Source organism: Juglans microcarpa x Juglans regia, chromosome 3D (genome assembly GCF_004785595.1).
Source record: "Juglans microcarpa x Juglans regia isolate MS1-56 chromosome 3D, Jm3101_v1.0, whole genome shotgun sequence".
Lineage (NCBI taxonomy): Eukaryota > Viridiplantae > Streptophyta > Magnoliopsida > Fagales > Juglandaceae > Juglans > Juglans microcarpa x Juglans regia.
Window position 1 is genome coordinate 9,757,443 of NC_054598.1, and position 22,207 is coordinate 9,779,649.

General features: G+C 37.4%; 1 protein-coding gene across 7 annotated transcripts in view; it reads right to left on the reverse strand.

Annotated features, from left to right (window-relative positions):
* Window positions 1–20,603, reverse strand: part of LOC121254407 (importin-9) — a 36,985-nt gene extending 16,382 nt beyond the window's left edge. For 4 of the 7 annotated variants that reach the window (XR_005938630.1, XR_005938631.1, XR_005938629.1 and 1 more), the window contains exons 1-10: window positions 20,304–20,598; window positions 18,977–19,038; window positions 18,583–18,675; window positions 17,416–17,587; window positions 15,584–15,699; window positions 14,377–14,463; window positions 14,163–14,279; window positions 13,992–14,055; window positions 13,130–13,272; window positions 77–124 (exon numbers count right to left, since the gene is read on the reverse strand). Coding sequence is in view for 2 of the 7 variants with exons in the window: in XM_041154432.1 (XP_041010366.1) it covers window positions 77–124; window positions 13,130–13,272; window positions 13,992–14,055; window positions 14,163–14,279; window positions 14,377–14,463; window positions 15,584–15,699; window positions 17,416–17,587; window positions 18,583–18,675; window positions 18,977–19,038; window positions 20,304–20,430 (1,029 nt within the window). In the remaining 5 variants the exon portion in view is untranslated. Of the gene's footprint in view, window positions 1–76; window positions 125–13,129; window positions 13,273–13,991; window positions 14,056–14,162; window positions 14,280–14,376; window positions 14,464–15,583; window positions 15,700–17,415; window positions 17,588–18,582; window positions 18,676–18,976; window positions 19,039–20,303 lie in introns of those variants that run through there. The other 3 variants (XM_041154433.1, XR_005938632.1, XR_005938633.1) reach the window with 3 other exon arrangements.
* Window positions 20,604–22,207: the final 1,604 nt, after the last annotated feature.

A 22,207-nucleotide genomic window follows, 5' to 3' on the forward strand; every position in this document is an offset into this window, starting at 1 on the left:
AACAAAGCTTTTTTTAGAATAAAGAACGAGAAAACAATATGAAGCAAAAACAGTTACAAAAAGTTTTGAACGGTACCTTTACCAATTTTGCACTACCAACAATGGTCAGAAGAAACTCAAACATCTGTATATTCAAAGTACATGTAAGAACTCAATCATTTGAACTAATACAATCTCAAGTTAGATGCACTTAGCAGTAAAGCCACTGGCCATAGTGCATGAACAATATGGATAAAAATTATGAACAAACTAATATGTATAATGCAGCCCAGCCTCCAAGATTCAGAAGTATGTCATTTAGGTGAACTGCTAGAGGTCCATTTTCAGAACCAAGTCCATCACATTGACTAGTGATGGCAAACCATCAATAACAATAGAATCATGTATGTTCATGCAGAACTGATGGAGACTCCACAGACCATGGAATGACATTTTCCCACTTTGGTCATTGTTTTCCATCCTAGATTTTTTTTTTTTTTTTTTAATTAATAAGAATTTTATTACCGAGAATAGGCACAGCCCACGTACACAGGATGTATACAAAGGAAATACCTACTACACTCTAGAAAGCAGAAAACTAAGACAAACAGATTCAGTACATTATCATCATTTCTTACAAAGATCTTTGCCCACAAACTCAATGTAGAAAAGAAAAAATTTTGAAGGTCTTCAAAAGAACGCTCTGTCTTCAAAATATCTCATATTCCTTTCCAGCTGTAAACACCACATTAAACACAAAGGAATCATTCTCCATATGGCAGCAACACATTTCCTTGCCTCAAAACCACGGCAACATGCAAAAAGATCCACAACTTCCTTAGGCATCACCCAATATAAACCTGTCCGACCAATAACGTCATTCCACAAAGACTTTGCCACCTCACAATTAAAAAAAGATGATTTACAGATTCACCATCCTTCTTGCACATGACACACCAATAAGTTATACACAAATCACGTTTTCTAAGGTTATCCGTGGTCAATACTTTCCCTAGAACAACCACCCAACTGAAGAATGCCACCTTAGTAGGTACCTTCACCCTCCAAATGCTTTTCCAGGGAAATACACAGCCAGAATGACAATTAAGCACCTTATAAAAAGAACTGACTAAAAACCTGAAATTTCCAGCATGATCCCACAATAGTCTGTCCTCTCTTCCCTGCATCACTTTTGAATTATAAATTCTTCCCAAAAAATCAGAAACAACATTCACTTCCCAATCATTTGCATCTCTAATAAAGTCAACATTCCATAGAATATTATTATCCATACATTGAAGATAATATGCCACAGCAACATTTTGATCCCTTGCAATCCTGTAAAGAGATGGAAAATCTGATTTAAGAGCTGATTCCCCACACCAAATATCATGCCAAAAGAGAATCATCTTCCCTTCCCCCACCTTAAATTTAATATGTTTAGAAAACTCCCCCCAACCTTTCCTAATAAACTTCCATAAACTCACCCATACGCTTCTCTAACTTCATTAGAACACCAATCCCCCCACCCACTCCCATATTTAACAGCAACAACGTTCTTCCATAAAGCATCTCTCTTTTCATGATATCTCCAAAGCCATTTTCCAAGGAGTGCTTTATTAAACAACCTCAAATTTCTCACCCCCAATCTTCCACAAGAAACCGGTTGACAAACCTTGTTCCAACTAATCAAATGAAACTTATTTTCCTCTCGTATTTCTACCCATAAGAAATTATGATAAATTTTCTCAATTCTTCTAGCAACCCCAGCCAGCAAAGGGAAAAGTGAAAGAAAATACGTAAGAAGATTGAACAACGTACTCTTTATCAAAGTAATTCTTCCCCCTTTAGACAAATATAACTTTTTCCATTCAACCAACGTTCTCTCAATCTTCTCAATCACCCCATCCCATATCAAAACAGATTTATGAGGAGCCCCCAAGGGAAGACCAAGATACTTCAGCGGCAGTGAAGCAATCTTACACTCCAAAATATTAGCCAAATCTGAAATGTTACATACGGCACCCACAAGTACAATTTTAGACTTGTTTATGTTAATCCTGAGACCCGAGATAGCTTCAAAACAAAACAACAATGCTCTCAAAGATTGAATATATTCTTGGTTGGGCTCATTGAAAATCTAAGTGTCATCAGCAAAAAGAAGATGAGATAATTTCATGCTATTCCGTTCCTCATTGCCCACCTCAAAACCTGACAAGTACCTTCCTTCTACCGCCGCTTCCAACATTATACTCAATGCATCCATGACATGGACAAAAAGAAAAGGAAATAGCGGATCTCCTTGTCTCAAACCATGTGAACTATTAAAAAACCCAATTGGAGTGTCATTCACCAAAATGGAAAATCTCGACGTCGAAATGTAATGTTGTAACACCTTACTCCCCACGGTTAATAATAAAGTCACTTTTAGAAATTCTCAGGGGCCAAAGTGCTACTACTGAACCTGACTTAAAAATATTGTCTTTTATTCTAAAGGAAGTGTCAAGTACAAAGATTCTATAAATAAAATAATTCTTTATTAAAATACTGAGATCATAAAAGAGAGTGCGCGGAAGCATTTATTAAAATTCCTCAAAGCTAGTGCAATAAAAATCATAATTTAAAATCTTTGTACATGATCTAGGCCACTGTCAGGCCTCCCTGGACTAAGTCTCATCCTACAGCTCCATCGTCATAATTATCCTGACCTAGAGTGGTTTAAAAACATAAAAATAAACTAAAATGAGTCCATGACTCAGTAAGAAATCCATCATAACGTAAACATATTTTAACATAAGATTTTTCAAAAAATATTTTATGCTGAAAACTTAAAATCATGATCATTCATACGTATGCTTATGTCATGCATGCGTTGTCTTGAATTATCTAACTTATCATACTTATCTTACTAGTCCACACACATAACCCTATGTGTAAGGTTGTGCACCGGTTCCACATCCTGCGGCCGCAAGGGAAGCCGCAAATAGTATTCGAGCATACTATGGTAGAACACGCTTAGCTTTGTGACTTGCACATCCACCCATAAATTGCATTGGTACCATGTATCTGAATGGTCATCTGATTAACTGTTATGAGCTCATCTTACACTTGATCTTATCAAAATTTACGTGTCTTATGCAACGTGAGATACATAATACATACATAACTATAATATGCGGAATGAAACATGATGAACGGCGTGCTTGCAAATATCATGACATGCATGGTATGTAAACACTGGTTTTGAAAGAACTGGCTTTAATAATAATATATATAACTATCTAACGTATGTTAATCCTAATTTATGATCAAGCTACTTACCTTGTAGTGTTGCTTCCTAAACTTTCCGACACAAAATCGATCACGGTACTGGATTGGGAGGTTTTATCTTCTTTTTTTTTTCCCAAATAACACGTGAAATGGAGATATTTATAGAGAGATTTGAGAGAGAGAGAGAGAGGACAAGTTTGAGTTGGACTCGGTTAAAGAGCCTTTTTTTATATATAAGTATGGTTAAAGAGTTTTAACGAGAAGACGACTTGTACAGTTGTATCCCTATTGTAATAGGATGTCGATGAGTTCGAGTTCGAGTTGGACTTAGTCACAATCATTCAAGAAGAGCGTTTGAATTTAAAAACATGATCTTGTAGTTCATTCAATGTAGGATTGACAATGACTGAGATTGCGTAGGGGACTTCAATCAGTGATGATTTTAAATTAAAATAAATTTCTAATTGTTGACCTTTAAATTCTAAAAGGAGTCTAACTTGTTCAATAAATAATAAATGAGATTTAACATAGTTATTAGTTATTTTGTATACTTCACTTGTAAACGGGCTATGCCTATTTCATTCATATCAATAAATTTACTTTTACTTGTAAAAAAAAAACATAGTTATTGAGCCTAATTAAAACTCCTAATCAACCTCAATAACTTATCCCTCGTGGGCTTATCCAATATGGCCCATTAATATAATTTAGGCCCAATAAAAATTATTAATATCTTGAACTTAGAATTATTGAGCCGGATTATTACAAATGTTTGATCCACATACACCATTTCTCTCCAAAACCATATCTCCCAAACAAATACAATAGAAAATACCAACTAACATGGTCATACGCTTTTTCCATGTCCAATTTAATCAAAATTCCATATTCATTTGATTTAATTATGTTGTGCACATACTCATTAGCAACTAAAACAGAGTCAAGAATTTGTCTCCCTCTTACAAAGGCATTTTGAGAATTCGATATAATATTTCCCAACACCACACCCATACAATTAGCTAACACCTTAGAGATTATCTTGCATACCCATTCACCAAACTCATAGGCCAAAAATCCCGCATCTCCACAGCCCCTACCTTTTTGGGAATAAGTGCTATAAATGTATCATTGAAACTTTTCTCAAATTTCATAAATGTATAAAATTCATGAAAAATCTTATCATCCTGCACTATATCCCAACAAGATTGAAAGAAAGCCATTAAGAAACCATCCAGACTAGGAGCCTTATCCTTTGTCATTCCTCTAACCACATCAAGAACTTCATCCTCTTCAAAACCTCTCTCCAACCATTCTACACTTGCCTGATCAATGGAGTCAAAAAAACAATCCATCAAGCTTTGGTCTCCATGAGTATTATTCGCTGAACAACTTCTCATAGAAATTGACAATGTGATCCTTAATGACCTCCTGATCAGAAATGATGTTTTTACCATTATGAAGATGTTGAAATCCACCCAAGTGGAAATCCAACTTTACAGCAGCTTTCTTAGACATTTGAGGGGCTGCTGCAAAGTTGGATTCACACTTGGGTGGATTTCAACAATCACCCCCTCCACCCATTGGAATGCTCGTTGTTTTCGCCATGAGAGATTTCCGCTATCAAATGCATCTTCAAGTAAGTCTTCAAATACGTCTCCAGATGCCTCTTCAAATGCATCTGCATTGAATCTACATCCACGAAGCTTGCAGGGGATTTTCTTCAGAGGAGATTTACAGCACTGAGTTACAAGTGCTTTACTGCACAATCTCAACTCTCACTCTAGGGTTTTTCCTTTGCTCGAGTCCACAATCATGCACACCTTGAGCGAACTGAGTTTCGCTCGAGCCACAATCGAGCGAACAATCTTGCCTGATGCCTTTATAGCTCTCAAACCAGGCTCCACACATAACCCAACAATCACCAATCTCCAACTAAGAAACTGGTTCTCCACATGCCAGCCTTTATCTCCACCATGATTCCTATCATCTCTGCAATTTCACAGCTCCTATCTTCAAGCCAGAAGACCAACTAAAGTTATGCATAACTTCAGTTCATCACGTATAGTGCCCTTAATCAACACATCTATAAGGAACCACACAACTCCCACTATATTGGGAATATATGGTCTCACACTGACTCTAGCACATATTAGATAACCTTTTGCTGAGGTTTCCATCTTTGATCTGGGCGACAAACCCCTCATCCTGCTGCTAACGTATTCAGTCTTCAGCGATGTGCCCATCTTGTGCAGTCTCTACTCCTCTCATGGGAGTTCAATCAGCTAACTTCTACTTGCATAATCTCCCCTCTTGCAAGATTTTGTCTTCATACTATAGTTCACTACCTTCATTTAGCAAGATATAGTTTAAGCCATCATGGAGGTCTAGTCGTCTTGGCAGCCATGTGATCATCAACTTTAGGTGTAGACATCCCTGGAACATTAGACGCTTTGTTCTTATCTCACACCTCTGCTTCATGTTGTGGTCTCGGGAGATTTCCTTAGGCTTATTTGAGGAAAAGCAAAACTGGCTTCCTTTTACTTCCCTCCTCTAATTCACGCGACCAAGCCTACTTTTACCACGAGCCAAGACCAATGAATCATTCGTGACCTTCCACGCTTTTTGAGAAAAAACACTACTAAATGGTTGCTATCATCAATCTCCAATCTTTAGCAGCACTGCAAGAAATAGGACGTCGTGTATTTTTTCAGTCACCATATTCCAATCATCATTCTCAGTTTTCTCTTGATTTTAGCACTCTTGTGGCATGTCTTGCCACAATTCCTAACAAGTCATCTGTTGCCCAGACCTTGACTTGCTCTTGCCCTTATTCCTAAACTTTGACTAATCCAGTCTTCTGCCCTGATTATCAACGTTCAGGACCAACAAATCCGAGATCTTGCTAGAATCTCTTCTGCACACCTCCTCAGCTAGGATAAGATCTCGTACAATATCAAATTTCAACTTGACTTCTTTGCAGAATTACTGATAGCCATTCTAATGGCCTCCCAACCTTTTGGCAGCAATGCCAAATACGATTGGGCAACAAACGTACATTCTGCCATCTTGAAAGTTGAACAGTCTCTTCATCAACACTTGTTATTTGCAACCGGCTTTCCAAAAAAAAAAAAGCCACAATGAGATCCACGACAGTTCTCCTCTTAATAACATTGTGCTCCACTTATCTGAACATAATGAGTCATACGACTCCCAAAACCTGCCCATCTAACAGGTTAATCAGCATCGTCCAATGACCTGAAGTCTGCTCGTCAAACTTCACGTGATTGGACTCCAACTGGTTTTGATCAAACCCACGACAAATGAGTCTGTTGTGATTGGACTCCAACAGCTTAGATTAAGCCCACAACAAATCTGGAATTTTGAGATGAATTTCAAAAATTCCAACCGTACGGATGAGTCCGGAATGATCCAAATAGTTGGAAAGCACTATTTGATCATCGAAATTGGACTTCGGATCGCTCAAATCAAGCCCAAAACAAATCTGAAATTCTGAACGGTCCAGATCAGCCAAGAACAGCAGGTGGGGCGTGTGGGGGTGCATGGGGATGTGTCTCTCATGCGTCTTCTTCCATTGGAGCACGTGGGGGCATGTGGGAGCGTGTCCCACACGCATCTTCAACCTCTGGACGATCATTGGCGCGTGGATTGCACGTTCCGAACTTCTTAGGGCCCCTGTGGACTCCTCTGGAGTCGGTTTTCGATGTCGTTTGCGGCAACATATTCTTCTTATCGAGACGAACCTTCTAATGTGATCAAAAGTTGATTTCAATCAACTTGAATTTTCTGGGTAGTGCAAAATTGAAGCTCTGATACCAATTGTTGTGCCAAAACCACCCACAAACAAGATAGAGACAATATTTAAGTGGTTCAGCAATTTCCCTATATCCATTAGAGCGGAAACAATTGATTTCAATATGTTTGTACAAAATTACAAAAACTCAACAAAACAACCTCTCTATCTCTCAGATGGCCTCCAGATGAGCACAAGGCTCTTTCTTATTTTCTCACGCCTTACATTTCGCCCAACACCTCCTTGTCAATGGACAGCAACGCTGCCCATTATTGTTCTTTATTCTTTCCTTATACAACTATTTCCTTATTTCTCTAGCTAATATTTGACAGATTGTAACTTCCATGTATAGGGCTAGAATTAGGTGCATACTGATTTATTTCCATGTATAGAATTGCTTTGTACAGATTATATAATAGACAGAACCCTCAAGGCCAAGGTATTCGGCCATTTATACAGTGTTTCACCTTATTTTGACATGGTATCAAGAGCCAACTGCTAAGGTTCTTCTCGCTCTCGAATTTTTTCTCTCTCGGTTTCAGTATTTATTGTGCTTTCGACGTGTTTTGTGTTGTTCAATAACCCGACGTTCAAGGTTCTTTGTTTTTCGGCCTTTTGTTTATGGGTTGGTGTTTGTCGGCATCGTCTGGCTCAGGTCTGACCATTTTCGGCCGTTCTCAGTTCATCGACACGTCCTTTCCAGGTCTTGGTGTTTTTCGGCAGCCTCTGTTTGAGGTCTTGGTGTTCATTTCGGCGGTTTTTGAGTGTAGGTGCTAGTCTATCCATCTCTAGTTGTCAATCACATATCAGAACAGTGGGCTTCTCCTTGTTCGATGACGTCTGTTCCTCTCGCGTGGTAACCAGTCATGTCTCAGTCCTCTCAGTCCTTTTGGTTTGTTTTTTTTTTCCACTTTTTTTTTTCTGCTGATTCTGCAAGTGGGTTTCCTATTTTTTTATTTTGGCTCTGCTCTTTCGACATTGGCTTCTCTATTTTCTCTCAGAACAGAACAATAATATTTCGGTCCATTCTTTTGTCTTGGGTTCTATTTATTTGCTATGGACTCAGCACCTATGTGTGTCAAGTTTACGGACACAAATTACTCTACTTGAGCTTTTCAGTTTGAACTTTTCCTCGAGGGAAAAGATCTTTATGTTGATCCCAGTTTATACCAAAAGTTGGTGGGTAGCCTTGTCTATCTCACCATTACTAGACCGGACATTTCCTTTGCAGTACAACAAGTCAGTCAGTTTCTTCAGACTCCTCGTCATCTTCATTGGCTGCAGTCCGTAGGATCATACGCTATGTTCAGGGCACTTCTGCCCATGGCTTATTCTTTCCTTCAAGCACTTCTCCCCGTCTTACTGCCTATAGCAACGCTAATTGGGCCGATTGTACGGATACACGTTGTTTCATCACTGGTTGGTGTGTGTTCTTAGGTGATGCATTGATCTCCTGAAGAGTAAGAAGCAAGACAGAGTCTCTAAGTCATCTACAGAATCTGAGTATCGGACAATGTCTCTTACTTGTTCCAAAATTATTTGGCTTCGAGGTTTGCTTGCTGAGCTAGATTTTTCTGAGACTGAGCCTACACCTCTACATGCTGATAATACGAGTGTTATTCAAATCACGGTCAATCCTGTCTATCATGAGTGCACAAAGCATATTGAAGTCGACTGTCACTCTATCCGTAAAGCATTTGAAGCTCGTGTTATCACTCTTCCACATGTTTCCACTGAACTACAGATTGTTGATATCTTCACCAAAGCTTTCACTCGTCATCGACATTGCTTCTTTAGTAGCAAATTGATGCTTGTTGATCAACATACATCAATTTGAAGGGGGCTGTCAATCGACAGCAACACTACCCATTACTTTATTCTTTCCTTATACAACTCTTTCCTTATTTCTCTAGCTAATATTTGACAGCTTGTAACTTCCTTGTATAGGGCTAGAATTAGGCACATACTAATTTATTTCCATGTATAGAATTGCTTTGTACAGATTATATAATAGACAGAACCCTCAAGGACTAGGTATTCGGCCATTCATACAATGTTTCACCTTATTTTGACACTCCTACCTTGATCACTCACCTATGTGAGGATGGTCTTACACCATTGCAAATGACCTCCTTTTATAGGAGGAGCTCTACCAAACGTTAGCCACAATTCTTGACCAAGAGGAGGATTTCCAGCAGCTATCCTTGACTTTGGAGGGGCTTCAGCATCTTTCTTGGACATTTGAGGGGCTGCTGCAAAGTTGGATTCACACTTGGGTGGATTTCAACAATCACCCCCTCCACCCATGTGTGCCATATTAGGATGCCACAAACTGTTGCTTCCTTCAAATGATTGCACCCCCTCATCGGAATGCTCGTTGTTTTCGCCACGAGAGATTTCCACTATCAAATGCATCTTCAAGTACGTCTTCAAATACGTCTCGAGATGCCTCTTCAAATGTATCTGCACTGTATCTACATCCGCGGAGCTTGCAGGGGATTTTCTTCAGAGGAGATTTTCAACACTGAGTTACAAGTGCTTTACTGCACAATCTCAACCCTCACTCTAGGGTTTTTCCTTCGCTCGAGTCCACAATCATGCACACCTTGAGCGAACTGAGTTTCACTCGAGCCAAAGTAGAGCGAACAATCTTGCTTGATGCCTTTATAGCTCTCAAACCAAGCTCCACACATAACCCACACATAACCTAACAGGCTCCACCCAAGTGTGAATCCAACTTTGCAGCAGCCCCTCAAATGTCCAAGAAAGCTGCTGCAGCCCCTCCAAAGTCAATGATAGTTGTTGGAAATCCTTCTCTTGGTCAAGAATTGTGGCTAACATTTGGTAGAGCTCCACTTATAAAAGGTCATTTGCAATGGTGTAAGACCATCCTCACATAGGTGAGTGATCAAGGCAAGAGGTGTTGGGCGAAATGTAAGGCGTGGGAAAATAAGAATGAGCCTTATGCTCATCTGGAGGCCATCTGAGAGATAAAGAGGTTGTTTTATTGAGTGCTTGTAATTTTGTACAAACATATTGAAATCAATTATTTCCGCTCCAGTGGACATAGGCAAATTGCCGAACCACTTAAATATTGTCTCTATCTTGTTTGTGGGTGTGTTTCTAGGTGGTTCTGGCACAACAAAAGAACCTCAATAGCATTATTTTTACGATGAAAGTTCGCCATACGGTGAAAACTTTTCGTGCACTTGTCACCTTCCTTCAGTCAATGGACCCAAGATTTCTATCTCCAAGAGATTTCCCCCATTAAAGTGATTTTCTCTAAATCATCCACCACCACTTTTTTTCTCTTCAATTCCTCACCAAATATGTCCCCCAGCAGCTCCCTTTCCTCCAAACTCCGCAACTGCTGCATCAAAAGTCTCCTTTTATTTTCCGTTTTCCCAAACTCCTCAACATTCCACTTCTTCTTCTTCAAATCTGTTTTTAATGTTTTTAAGTTTACCAGCCAGTACAAACCTCAGAGTACCAGAAAAAGAGTACAAAGGCCACCACAATCTCACCCTATCCTCAAAACCCTCATACTCCAACCACATATTTTCAAATTTAAAATACCTTAGTCCTCTAAAAGTGCCCCCACTCTCCAGCATAATAGGATAATGGTCAGAACACATTCTTGATTCTCAGTAACCTTTTCTGCCTCAAATCAAGAAAATGAACCTCCCAAGAAGTTGAAACCAGAAATCTGTCCAGCCCGTTCCATTGGACCACGTAAAATCCCCATCAACCATCGGAAGATTGATCAAACCAAGCTCAAAAATCAGATCTGAAAAAGCATTCATGGCATGAGAGAAATAATTATCCCCCACTCGCTCGCTAGGGAACCGAGTAGTCAATAGGTTATTGGAAAGGGCTTTCTAAAGTCCTCAACTGATTAGGTTACTAGTAATTATTTTTTTATAAATAAGAAAATCGTATGGGGACAAGTAACAAGGCAAGGCCCAAATACACAGGAAATATACAAACACTTAAACCTAATTACGAGTCAAGAACTAGAAAAAGAAACAAGAAAATCATGGACACTAGTTCCATTAAAGACAATGGCTGAAGCCCACAGAAATAAGGTATTAAAGAAAAAAAACATCTAAGTTCATCCACTGAGCATTCCTTATCTTCAAGGCATCAACCATTCCTCTCAACCCAAATACACCACACAAGACATAAAGGGATCATATTCCAAACAGTGGCAATTTGAGAGTTACACCTTAAACCTCTCCAACAAGCAAAAAGATCCACCACCCTACTTGGCATCACCCATGCCACTCCAATCCTATTAAACACTTCCTATCATAACACCATTGCCACCTCACAATGAAGTAACAAATGATCCACCGATTCGCCAAACTTTTTACATAAGAAATGCCAATCCATAACAATTAATCCCCGCTTCCTGAGATCGTCCAAGGTCAGAATTTTTCCTAAGGAAGCAAACCAATCAAAGAACGCAACCTTTGAAGGCACCTACTCTTCCAAATACTCTTCTAAGGAAAACAATGTAACACATTCGAGCTAGACAACATCCTGTACAATGAAAGAATTGAAAACTTCTTATTACCAGTATCAATCCAAAACATCTTATCCCTCTCGGCCTGAGCAAGTTGTGTAGCATACAATAAGCCAAACAAATCAGAAACTACGTCCAGTTTCCAATCATTCACAGCTCTAGTAAAGTGGACATTCCAATGGGGTGAACCAGTAGAACAGTCCAAAACCTCAGCCACTGAAGCATCCGGATTCTGAGTAATTCGAAAATGGCCTAGAAAAACAGCACCAAGAACCCTACCATCACAGCACGGATAGTGCCAAAAACAAATTCTGGAGCTATCACCTACCACAAAATTAACATGTTCTGTGAAAACATCCCAACCATTCCTAATATTTTTCCACACCCCCAAACCATAACTACCTCTTACCTTATTAGAGCACCATCCCCCCCCCCCCCCCCCCCCCCCCCCCCCCCCCCCCCCCCCCCAAGCACTCCCATATTTCGAATCATCACAGCCCCCATAAGGTTTCACAATCCTGATTATACCTCCATAACCACTGCCCAAGAAGGGCTTTATTAAAGCTTCTCATCTTCACCCCCAACCCACCACACGACAAAGGGGTACAAATCTTCTCCCAACTAACCAAGTGAAACTTGGCTTCCTCCTCAATACCTCCCCACAAGAAGTCTCGAAATAACTTCTCCATCCTACTTGCCACTCTAATTGGAATGGGAAACAAAGATAGAAAATAAGTAGGGGATTGGAAAAAGTGCTTTTTATAAGGGTGATATTTCCCCCTTTTGAAAAATACAACCTCTTCCATCCCGCCAGCCTTCTCTCTACCTTCTCAATCACCCTATCCCAAACTGTTCAAGCCATATCATCTGTGAACAAAAGATGAGAAACATTAATCGAGCCATTATGAGACCCTCCCACTGAGAAACCTGTCAACAAATCACCATCAACCGCAGCCCCCAACATACGGCTAAGAGCATCCATCACGATGACAAAAAGAGAAGGAGACAACAGATCCCTTTGTCTCAATCTACAGGAACTATTGAAAAAACCCATAGGGGAACCATCCACTAATACTAAGAAACGAGCAGCCGAAAGTTTGAAACACAGTGTTTGATCCAATTACACCATTTCCCCCAAAACCACATCTCCCCAGAAGATAAAACAGAAAATTTCAATTGACATGATCATGAGCCTTCTCCATATCAAGCTTACATAAAATACTCGACTCACCCGATTTAATTATACTATCCAAACATTCATTAGCTATTAAAACAGAATCCAAAATTATTATCATTCTAGATATACAATTTATTTTCAAAATTTCATTGATTCAAAATTTTTGGATTTTATTTGTAATTTTCTTGTGCTTGGTTTTCTGTCCTTTTCATTCTTTCTAATGCCCTTTGTAGAGTCCCTATGTGCTTGGCTTGCCTCCATTTCAGGCACTTCTTAACAATATTTATCACTTATTATATACCTATCAAAAAAAATTATCAGTTATTAAATATCTTCAAATAAGTTGTTAAGCCAGTAGAATTATCACCTGGATGACAAATGAATCAAGGCTCTTCTCTGTGCCATCAGAGTCATATCTTCCCTCATATGAATCTTCTGTACCTTCAATAGATGATCTCACATATACCCTAAGAGATGATTCAAATGTTTTCCACAATGGTCCGACAATTACTGGAAGAGACAGTGTTAGAGGGACATAATATATTTCTACCAGTAAAAGGAAATATCAATTGAAAGAACTGAAAATAAGGCTGCATTTGTTTTGGCATGAAATAAGGAATATAAGAAAATCTTTTTGGTCAAAAATATTTTCAGAGAAAATCATTTGTTTTCCATGGTTTCATGGAGACTAAAAAAACGTCCCCAAAAACACTTTTCAGCAGTTGATTAGTATGAAAATTATTTACAAGCCTCTTCTACCAAACACCACCATGCAGCCCATTACAGATTCCGCAATGACCAAAAAGCTGTTAGACACCACCCCAATCCCAATTGCCACTACCAAGTCTTGAACTTCCATAGGAGGCTAGATTCCATACTAAGGGGCTTGGTTGCACTAGAACAAAAGGATGGCAGGCAGCAGGGGTCGTGAAAGTGGAAAGGTACCGCCAATGGGGAGTGGAGAAGGTTGGGATGCTCTGCAAGGGTCAACAAGCCCAGTTGTAGTATTCAAGCACAGAGAGAGGAGCAGTCCAGAAACAGACTTACACCTCTTGGGAGGAATGACTGTTTCAAATCCCAAAGTCTTAGTTTTTATGATGACCAACTTAAACTCCACTAACCAGACCACCAAACACACGAGAATTTGAAAGCGTTTCTCTAAAAACTTCTTCAGCCAAAACAAATGCAGCCTATGTACGATATTAGTCTCACTATTTTCACAAACTTACCCATAAATTGACTTCCAGTAAGGCTAGGAAAATTCTGAGCAAACTGATTCAAACACTTCAAAACCTAATGATAAAGAAGGAAACGATAATTATATACAATATCTAATTATGAGTGATCGAAAATGAGTACACACATGTTGATGCAGATTTTGATCAAAGAACTAAACCAACCTCCATTCTTAGACTCCAATCATCAGGATCTTCAGCTTGCACAGGCTCTTCTAAAATAATAGAAAACTGATCCATCCATGGTTTAAGCATAGGCCCTATTAATGCAGTGCTTTCTATCTGAACATAAACATCTCGATCTGTTAATCATATAAAACAAGCTAAATCCACTCATACTATGAAATCATATGATGAAGATCTGGTTACAAGAAAATACCTTGTATACACCACCCATTGCCCCCAGCACGGAGGCGCAAGAATAAACTATTGAAGTGCCTTTTGCCCGTATGTATTTGTCATAGACCTGCACATAAAAGATACAGAATAATTCCACAATCAGTGTAAACAAAAGCAGATTATCAATATTTTTCACCCTTAAAAAACCAAGATTATATAGACTATTTTTTACTATAAATTATAAGGATTTTAAATAAATGCATGAATATAGATATAGTGAATAAATCCACCCAAAATGGAGAAAAGTTTTCAGACAGACTGCATTAGGTCCAATGATAGATGAACTACAAGATCGACCTTTTCAAATATCTAAAACAGAAATGACATGAGTATGAAGGACTAAACTTTTCTAAAAAGCATCTCAAAACCCAAGGAACTTGTTCATTAAAATGCCAAGTGTCTGATCAATGTTGTTGAAAAGAGCCTTTTTTTTAATAATGACAACTCGATACACAGCATAGAATATGACTACAAAGAATAGTCCCAAAGAACATTTTACAAGGACTATAGAAGTTATTCCTTTCCTTGACAAAACTGGATGACTATCTAAACCACAAGATAACAGCATAAATAAGATAGGTGTTGACTTTGACAAGTGATAATTGTGAGAAGATGGTAGACGAGCTTAGGACTTGTTTAATAAGTGATAATTTTTCATACTTCTTGAAAAAACTTTTAGATACATTTTGGGTTGAGTTTTGTGAAAGTCAACAGGTAGAATTGAAAAGTTCTTCCAATAAAAGTTTTTAAGATGTGTTTTGTATTAAATTTTGTAAAATTTGTATTGGTCTTTATGGTTTTGTCACAAAATCGAGACAAATGGTTAGATGAAAAAGAAATGGTACTAGTTAATATATAAATATTGCCATATTAATGGCACAATCAATATGTTAATAATTAGTTACTAAAATCTTATACTTGTATATAAGATATTAGGATTTATGCTTATATATGTATAACATTTATAAATTATATATACATTTACTTTATACTTATATTTATATGTTATAACCAATGTATATTATGTAGTAGTTATTAATGATGCATACCACTAATACATATATATATATATGTTATAACATATAACATATATATATATATATAACTAATATATATATATATGTTATAACATATAACATATATATATATATATATAACTAATATATATATATATATGTTATAACTACCTGATGAGATGACACAATTGTAAGCAAGCATGGGAACAAAACCGGAATAAGTGCTGGCACCATTTTATCATCCAAGTCTCCAGAGAGAAGAGCTAAGCACCTTAGAGCTCCCTGAACTACAAAATTCTTGACAATGTAAATTCATTTGAAGCAAAATGCATCAATCACCATCAGCACGGAACAGGCAAGAGAAACAATCATAAAAAACATCCAAGCATATCCACTTTCCTGAAATAATAAAGTAGGAAAGTGAATGCAATTACTCATTAACTAGTTACGCATTTTAAAAGTTTATTTTTCATTTTTTTTTTTATAAGTTAAAAGTTTATTTTTCAATACTTTACTCCATTGGTCATTGTAATTGATTTTAATGGCATGTCTTTTCACGACTTCCTTGTATCGTTAAATTAGCATGCATAAGCGAAGCTCTTGTATATGTCCCATATACTAGGGCCTTTGTCTATTTTATGCTCAATAAAATTTTGTTCACCGAGCAAAAAAATAATCAACTTGCAGGGGCCATTCTATTATAAAATTGTCTTCACTAATAAAAAAAAAAATATTTTTTTAATTTCACTATAAAGCATAGGAGTGGTCAACAGGTCAAGCTCCGCAAACCTGAAAGGATAATGGGCAGATTTTTTACCCCACTACTGGGGTGGCAAGATTTTAAACAAATGTCCAAAATGGGCAAGCAGCATAATGAACCAAGGAAAGCACGAGCCATCGCTGAAAACCGCACGTCATCAAAGACTCTGATAAGCCCTCCTCTCCCTCCCTCTGTTTCTCTTTTCCCACCATTTGATATGACTGTTTTGTGTTGCACAGCAACCACACAACCGCTGCACCTCTTCCACACGAATTTGAGGTAATTTTATGCAACCCCATATCAATAGAATAGGGCGTTTGTGTTGATTGAAGGAGAGTATATTTTTTTTAATCAATGAAGACGGATGAGAATTAAAGTGTGTGTGTGTGTGTGTGTGTGTGAACAGGGTCAGATACAGCCAATCTTCACCCCTTGTAGATGAGACTTAGAAAAATATCTGCATAGTTTTTTTTTCTCGCTTTGTTAACTTCAGCATTACATATCAATTTATACTGGAAGGTTTTGTACAAAAATGACATCTTCTACCTAACACCCTCTTCTCTTCCATGGAACTCAAAAGGGCAAAATACAATAAACTCAAAAACAAAAAGACAAAAAACAAAACAAAGCAAAACTAAACAAGATTATGCCATACAAGAACTTAGGAAAATAAAAGGAAAATAAAGCACCCCAACATGAATTAGCACAAATGCTCGATGAAAATAGTATAATAACAAGCCTAGGAGAAAGTTCAAAACACAAAACATATGAATCGAGAAAAAGCAATCTTGATGAAATGAACTGTGATTTCTAATGAAGACCTAGCACATTAGAGCCCTTTTTACATTTTTCTTTCACCGGGACATTATTCTTTTTATAGGTTCTTTGTTTTTTTTACCGGGACATTATTCTTTTATAGGTTCTTTACCTTTACCAAGACAGTATCTATATAGGTAATGTACAGTGTGGCCAATGAGTCTAACCCATATTATTTAATCACTCGCAAAGTACATTACCAGTCCACAACTTGGGGCTGCCAAGAGAATAATTATTTGCAATCATCTAAAACTCCTATCAAACTTTGGTAATACCGCTGAATTAGGAAATTTTTTGACAATGTAAATAAAATGGATAAACTCACATGACATAATAAAAAAAAAAATGTTCGAGAAGACATATACAAAAGAAAGTGAAGAAAAATTGTCATCAGGTAAACCGGAACATGAATGTATGAAAGACTCACCACCATTCATATTAGTTTGATCACTTATCAACTTCAGCATGAACGGCAATAAGTCAGGCCAATTCTCTGGCCAGTCATAGACTGCAATGGATGCCACAGCCATACTAATTGCTGTGCAAATTTTTTTGTGAGAGTCATCCAAAGAAAATAAAAGAAGTCTGCGAATGACTGCCTGATAATGTAACCAGGATTTCATTCATCAGATACAAGCAAAAGAAGAGAATATTTAAAATCAAATTATTTACAAGAGAGAAATGCTGCATTGGAATAAAAGATGAAGACTCATCTACATTTATACACAATTAACAATTAAAGCATAAAAAGGAAAGTTAACAGTAAGTACATGTATGATTTAATCTCTGGTACATCAATTAACTGACAATGTTAACCGTCAAACCATGATCATGCAAGTTAATCAAGACAGATTGTAAAAGGGACCGATAAAAACAATAGAAATTTTCTATGCATTATGTACTAACAAACAGGTGACTGAGTCACTAAAGCTTCTCTATGGTAGGCCCTAGGATTATATTATAAACAGAATTTTGCATACTTCACCAATTCATTAATCATAATGGCATTCCAAATTGCATTTTTCTTACATTCGAGCACTTGTACTTGGAATAATAAGTTTTAACAGAATTGGAATTACTTTTTCTAAGCACTATTTTGCGGACATTGATTGGTTATGGTATTTGGAGGAGTTATGAATTTTGTGATATTATCACTATTGGGGATGGTTAGAGTTTCATTTTTCTATCTATTTTCAACAGTTTTCTATCAGGTTTTGTCACAACGTTTTTTTTCTTGCACATGGAAAGTTCAACCTGACAAAGGAGAGAATGGTAACTTCCCAATCTTGGAAGTCAGAGTTTTCAGATGGTTACATTATAATTTCTGGAATGTACAACATAAATCTAAATAAATTTTTTTTTTTTTATAAGTAAGAAGTTTATTAAATCATGTAATTAGGCATAGCCCAAATACACAGGAAGTGTACAAGAGAAAGACACCTAATTACAAGCTAACCCTGAAAAACAGTAGAAAAGTCATTAAGACCATTCCCATACATTACAATAACCGAATCCCAAAGTAACAAAGTATGAAAAAAGAAAGCTCTAATCCCTTCCACTGAATGCAGTCAGCAATGTCAAATGTCATATATACCTTTTCATCACTAGAAACAGCAGGATGTTCAAAAGAGTCATCACCCTCCTCCCAGTGTTTCTTAATGAACTGCTTCAGAAGGACAGCAGCTAGGTAAAGGTATGTTAAAGCTTCCAAACATAGGAGAAATTTCGAGAGGTTAAAAACATGAAAAGTAGGTTTAAGTAACTATTTTCCTCTATTCGTTAGAAAAAGAACCCAGCAAGCTGGATGTAGATCCAGTGTTTCTTAATGAACTGCTTCAGAAAGACGGCAGCTTGATAGAAGAATGTTAAATGTAGTAAGGTAAATCTTTAACCAGTGTGGAGAACGAGGGGAAAAGGAAGAAGATAATGACCATGAACATATTTTCTATATATGTTGCTATATCAGTTCAACCGTAACAAAAGGATATCTGGCGCAACCCCAGCGGAAGCTCCCTGTTTGCAGCAACCTTGGATAGTGCAGTTCCAAAACCTTCATGGACAATTATAAAATCATTAATTGTGTTACTTTTCATCTACAGCAGGTACTGTCCTTGAATACCAGAAAAGCAGATAATGAAGGTAAATGCTTATGTTAGATGGGGCAATAAAACATCTACCACTGTCATAACCAAGAATCGAAATTAGGAAAGTCGCAAACAAGATAACTCATAAATCTCAATGCATAGAGAAATAATAAGCACAAAATTATAGGAAACAATAGGAAAATGAATTGGTTACAACAGCCAAAAAGATAATGTAGCGGTACTTTATAAATTATCAAAATTTGGGCTAGGAGATTTCAACATAACATTAACCATAAAGACTCTTTCTTAGGTATTGATCTAGATTTCTCCTTCGCAAATATTTATTACAAGAAATCCCAATCAACTACACAGAAAGTTTGTTGTATGTAAAAGTAATTTAAATCTTAACGTAATATGTATGGATTTCTCCTTTTCACAGTCAACACCTACATAAACCAAAATGAGCTTCTACAATTTCCACTCAAGAATCGTTTGACCCAAGAAAACAGAATAACTAAACAAGTCACTGGTAGGATTCGGTCATTTTCTATTCAACCAAAACCCGATTGGAAAGACTAAACGGAACAATCTTTCCCCAGTATGACAAGGTGAATAACCCGTAGAGGTAATGCCACCGCTTTCCTTCTTCTCATTACTAACATTCCATCTTTGGCTCTAACAAAAGTATCCGGAGCTTTTCCCCAACAAGTCCCTCAAGCATGTGCAATCTTCTCATCCCGCACATTACAGAACAATGTTGGACCTGTATAGCTGGCCAAGTGGGATTTCAAACCCTTGATCAACGTGATATGCTTATCGATACTTCAATTGCCGATTGATTTCCCACCGGGTCATCTCAATCACATAATTCGAGCTAAAATAATGTCAAAACATGGTTTTTCATGATTTAGCAGCACCCAAAACTGCCAGGAAAACCAGAAGTAGAGATAGCACTATGAGAACGCGTGATTGTGGATGTATGCCAACCACATATTTTGTTACACTTCCTAAGAAGGGTTTTGTTAATCTAGAGGGTTCAGTTGAATTTGAGAAAGACACTGCATGAGAACACATATCTTGAAGCCACATTAGAAATACATTATACAAAAAGAAAATAGGCAAAGGAAGATGAGATTCAATAAAAGTCCATAAAGGGACGAATTTGCGAGGGTTTTAGAAGTAACCCAACAATAACGAGAACAAAATCGGCAAGAGAGGGAGAGAGTGGAACCTGGTTGAAGAGAGGCCTGATGAAGGGAAGCTTCAGCGAAGGAGCGGAGCTCCTGGTTCGGATCGAGAGTGGCGGACAAGCAGTTGAGCAGCCATTGCTGATCTTGATCGATCACATTGGCCATCATCGCCAATAACAAAAACCTAATACACCAACTATTTTGCTCTTGCTCGCTCTCTCTGCCAAACTTCCAAGAATGTGAAGGCTTACTCCCTTTCGCTCGGGCACCTTCTCTACGTTCCGTTTTCCCGCTTTGCGTTGAAAATCTACGAAGAGGGGGTTAGAAAGGAAACGGCTTTGGAGCAGGTGGGAACTATTTATAGGGGGCGATCGCTGTCCGCAACTCTTAATAAATAAGTCATTAATTTATTAATAATATTAAATAATAGATAAATATTAATAAAATGATTTTATTTATTTTTATTTATCAGATCATGTGTAACAGAGATCCTCTCCTTTGAAGTAGGGGTGGGCAAAAATTCCGTTGGCTCTGGCTTTGATTTTGACTGACATCTACTCTGATTCTAACTGTAAGGTTGCGTTTAGATGTTGAACTGAATTGAATTGAATTGAGTTGAGATAATAAAATATTATTAGAATATTATTTTTTAATATTATTATTATTTTAGGATTTGAAAAAGTTGAATTGTTTATTATATTTTGTGTTGGAATTTTAAAAAAATGTAATAATGAGTTGAGATAGATTTAGTTACCAAACGAAGCCAATAAAAAATATAAGTTCAGAATAGGAGTTGGAATTATTATGAAAAAAAATAGTCGAAATCGGAGTCAAAAGAAAAATTCACTCCAACTTCCGAACTTCGAACTCCGACTAAACAACAAAATATCTACAATTTCCTTTTGTATCTGTCTAAGTCTTCAAAGTCTTCATTTTCTGTATGACTCAGTTGTGTGTATATCTCTCCCATCAGTTTGTCAACCTGTCTCAAACTGTCTAGGGATCCTTTGAAACACGAGATAAATGGGATTTACTTATGAGTATATTTAAAAAAAACCCAAAACGACGGTGAATTTTGAACCCACTTCTTTGTTGCCACCATGGGTCGTATGCACAGTCATGAGTACCTCTCTCTCTTTCTTTTCTCTCTATCTGTTTATATATATATATATATATATATATATATATGCATATTGCCTCTCTTTCTAGCTGTGGCAAAATCTAATTGATTTTTGTGATATGATTCCAATAAGGGTATCTCAGCCTTGGCTTTGCCCTACAAGAGAACTCCGTTGAGTTAGCTTAAGATCACTTTTCAAGATGAAAATATAAACTCTCTTATTCAATTCGTGTAAGATCTGTGTAAGAGTATGTAATTTTTTTTTCCCAATTTTGAGGAATCGATGGGTTGTGGTTTTAGTGGGTTTTAGGTTGAGGAGGACATTTGCAAGTTTATGAAGAAAGGTCTAACGACGTTCCAGATTGGTGTGATTCTTCATGACTCTCATGGTATCAGGTCAAAAGCGTTATTGGAAGCAAGATCTTGCGTTTTTCAAGGCTCATGGTGTACAAATCCCCACCACTCGCTCCTTTTTATTAATGACTTGATTTATTTATTTATTTATTTATTTATTTATTGGATATAGTGCACATATATAAGTATTCGATCTCTTCATCTCTTCCATTTTTAGTTTTCAATTTTGCTTTTGTCAAGACATCTTCTAGACGAATAAATGCACGATGGCTTTGGGCCTTTGGCAGCATTGAGGATGCACAGCGTCACAAATGCGCCGACTGAACCATCTCTCTCTCTCTCTCACCCATTTGTGGCTCTGACCCTCCGACTCCAACTCTAGCAACTCCAATCGGAGTCAAACTTTGACTCCTATCAAAGTCGGAGTCAAACTCTGTCCGAAATTACTGTAACAAACCAAAGAAATGGAGT